Source organism: Arachis ipaensis, chromosome B01, assembly GCF_000816755.2.
Source record: "Arachis ipaensis cultivar K30076 chromosome B01, Araip1.1, whole genome shotgun sequence".
Lineage (NCBI taxonomy): Eukaryota > Viridiplantae > Streptophyta > Magnoliopsida > Fabales > Fabaceae > Arachis > Arachis ipaensis.
In genome coordinates this window covers 121,926,742-121,929,860 of record NC_029785.2, presented here as the reverse complement: position 1 = coordinate 121,929,860, position 3,119 = coordinate 121,926,742, and the positions used below count along the sequence as shown (strand labels likewise).

Genomic DNA, 3,119 nt, shown 5'->3' with positions numbered 1-3,119 from the left:
CCTCACTAGCTCTTTCTTGGAACATTTTCCTCCTCCTTTGCGCCACGGGCTTAGCCTCTGTCTTCACAGACAGGTGGTGCGACATGATCTGGGGGTCGATTCCTTGCATGTTGGCTGGTGTACAGGCGAATAGGTCGCCATTTGCCCGGATCATTTCCACCAATGGTTTTTTTAGGTCATGAGGGAGGTTCCTGTTTATGAATGTGAACTTTTTTTCGAGTCGCCGACCCTAAATTTCTTGAGGTCTCCTTCAGATTCTGGTCTTGGTTTGTCGTCGACTCGTGCGTTTAGGTCAGCCAAGAAGACCCGGATGCTTCTTTGGATTTCTTCCTTAGGGAGAGACTGGCGTTGTCGCAAGCGACCGCCGTTTTCAAATCTCCCCTGACAGATCCAATTAACGCATTATCAGAAACAAACTTCATCACCAGTAGCTTAGTACAAATTACTGCTCCAAACTCATTGATGGTTTTTCTACCCAAGATGATGTTGTAGGCCGTGGAGTCCCTTAAAACGACGAACTCCGCCATTACCGACCTTTTCTCTCGGCCTTCTCCTATTGAGATCGGTAGGGAGACTATCCCATCAGGCTTAATAAAGTTGTCGCTCAAGCCAACCACACCGTGTTGGTGGGTCTTCAGGTCGGCGTCTTGGAGGCCTAAAGCATCAAACATGTTGCGAAACATGATGTTCGAATAAGCTCCAGTGTCTACTAGAATTCGCTTTACTAGGCCGGTTCCAACTCTAGCTGTGATTACCATGGGAGGGTTCTCCAGTAAGTCGTCGAACCATTGGTCCTCGGGCCCGGACGATATCGATGGTACCCTCCTGGAGGGAGGCGCGGGGCTAGATAATGACACGACTAACACTTTTGCGTCTTTTCTTCTTGCCGACTTCGACCTGGGCGGAACATCTCTCCCGGCTACAATATTTACAATAGTGAGGCCGCGCTCATTGTCCTCCTCGGGTTCTTGCTTCTGTCTCACGGCGCGGTTCTTGTTGTCGCTAGATCGATCGTGATCCTGTCTCCGGGGTTCTCTTATAAGGTGGGAGAATTCGGCCAACTTCCCTTCCCGGATCGCCTGCTCTAGAGCATCTTTCAGGTCGAAACAATCTTGGGTCTTGTGGCCGTAGTTCTTGTAGTAGTTGCAATAGAGGTTTTTGTTTCCTCCCGTCCTATCATTGAGTTGTCGGGGCTTCGACAGGATGCCTTTGTCGGCGATCTGCTGATAAACTTCAATAATTGGGGCTGCCAAGGGGGGTATAGTTGGTAAACTTTCCTACTCGGGGGAATGGCTTGAAGATTTTAGCTGGAGCTTCGTCCTTGGAGTGTTCCCTAGGCCTTTTCTGGGCTGACGGGCATGGCTGTAGGCGGGCTCTCGCTTGTTGGCTGCCACGACCTGGCTAACCTCCTCATCATTGATATACTCCCTAGCCACGTTTTGGATTTCTTGCATTGTCCACACGGGCTTGGTGGTGAGGTGTTTCCTAAAATCCTCGTTCAGCAACCCGTTCGTCAATCACAAACTGGGCACCGAGTCGGTTAGGCCGTCAATCTCCAAGCATTCATCATTGAACCTATCCAGGTACTTCCTGGTCGGTTCGCTAGTTCTCTGTGTCACCCCGAGCAAGTTGATCGGGTGCTTCGCTTTAGCAATACGTGTGGTAAACTAAGCTAGGAAGGCGCGGGTGATGTCCGCGAAGGTCGTCACGAAGCCTTGGGGGAGGGCGTTGAAACAACGTATTGCCGGGCCCGCTAGGGTGACGGGAAAGGCGCGGCATCTCACTTCATCGCCTACCCCTTCCAAGTTCATCCTGGCCTCGAAGGCCGTTGGATGCTCTTGGGGGTCTTGGGTCCCATCATACCTCATGTTCGTTGGCTTATCGAAGTGCTTCGGTAGCCGGACCTCGAGGATCGAATGGTGGAACGGGGTTGCCCCCATGATTACAGGTTGTCGCCTTCTCCTTGGTCTTTCTCTGCTGTCCTCTCGATTTTCCTTCACGTTATTTCTTGTCGGAGGTCGGGTGTAAATTACGGGATCTCTCCGTCTTCTCGGCACTTCCCTGCTTTCTCCTTGGCTCTCTAACTCCGATCGGGGGCTCGAGGTGCGTCTGGAGCGGCTCCTTCGAGGGCTTCTCCCTCTCCTTTGAGGAGATCGAGAACGCTCTTGCCTCGGAGCTGGTTGGTGGTGCTCTCTGCTAGCCACCTCTCACTCCAGGTTTTGCACTCTGTGGCGCAGCTCCTGTATTATTCTGGCGCTGTCACTACCTGTCCCTCCAAAGGGTCGCCTCTTGTGGGAGCGCGAAGGGAGCTTGGGTTGCGCAGTGGGGATCTTGTGCGTTCACGAGAGGAAACCACGGAGGCTACCTTGCTTGTTCTGGGGACCATTTCCTCCCCGCGTGGTTCGCCTCCGTCTTCTGCCTCTACAGGACCCAACAGAAAGTCCATCTTGGCTGGTTCCCACAGACGGCGCTAATGTTCGATTCTTCGGGTTCCAGATGGGTCGGTGGAGCTCTGAAAGTAGAGTGATAGAAACCAGCCTTGGTATGGGTCCAGAAAAGGGGTGTTGAGGTTTCACAATTTCACGAGCTGTTGCGATGAGAGGAGGAGGGCGCCACCTGCAATGATACTCCGACGCTCAAGTCAGGAGATGATATAGATGGCTACGGGAGTGAGGGTGGTAATGACGTACATTGGAGGAGGGGTAGGGCCCTCCCTATATATACCATGTCAGAAGTGGGTCTCGCAAAGATAGACCCACCTTCCTCGAAATTTTCCTGCACAGTCGTTGTGTGGTGAGCTGGAAAACAGGTGTCAGGATCGGTTTCCCGGCTCAGGTTCGACGTCCATTGATCTGGCCGCCCGGGTCGGGTTAGACTGAACACCAGCTGGGCTGGGCCATAACACATTTTAAACCAGTTATAAAAGAATAGGATAGTAATTCTAGAGAATTTTTGAAACAAATGTGTTGCATAAAAAAATCATTGCTATTTACGTCAATTTGTTTGCAGTGCATCAAAGATCGAAATATTATTTTTTTTATATTAATTTTTATTTTTTTATTATATCTTTATTTTTGTATATTTATCTTGAAATAATAATATTATATTAACATCAATCA

General features: G+C 50.5%; 1 protein-coding gene across 1 annotated transcript; it reads right to left on the bottom strand.

Annotated features, from left to right (window-relative positions):
- On the bottom strand, positions 288-1,454 carry LOC107612046. Its single transcript, XM_016313883.1, has 2 exons — positions 1,355-1,454; positions 288-1,246 (listed from the first exon to the last, which is right to left on the bottom strand). Exons 1-2 carry the CDS (start codon positions 1,452-1,454, stop codon positions 288-290), a joined length of 1,059 nt encoding a protein of 352 aa, XP_016169369.1.

What these genes read in the sequence shown, in the direction of transcription:
- LOC107612046 (XM_016313883.1), bottom strand. Translation starts at nt 1,454, where the DNA reads ATGCAAGAAATCCAAAACGTGGCTAGGGAGTATATCAATGATGAGGAG. An exon ending in GCCCGCCTACAGCCATGCCC is followed by an intron (nt 1,247 to 1,354) that starts GTCAGCCCAGAA and finishes CCCCCTTGGCAG; the next exon opens with CCCCAATTATTGAAGTTTAT.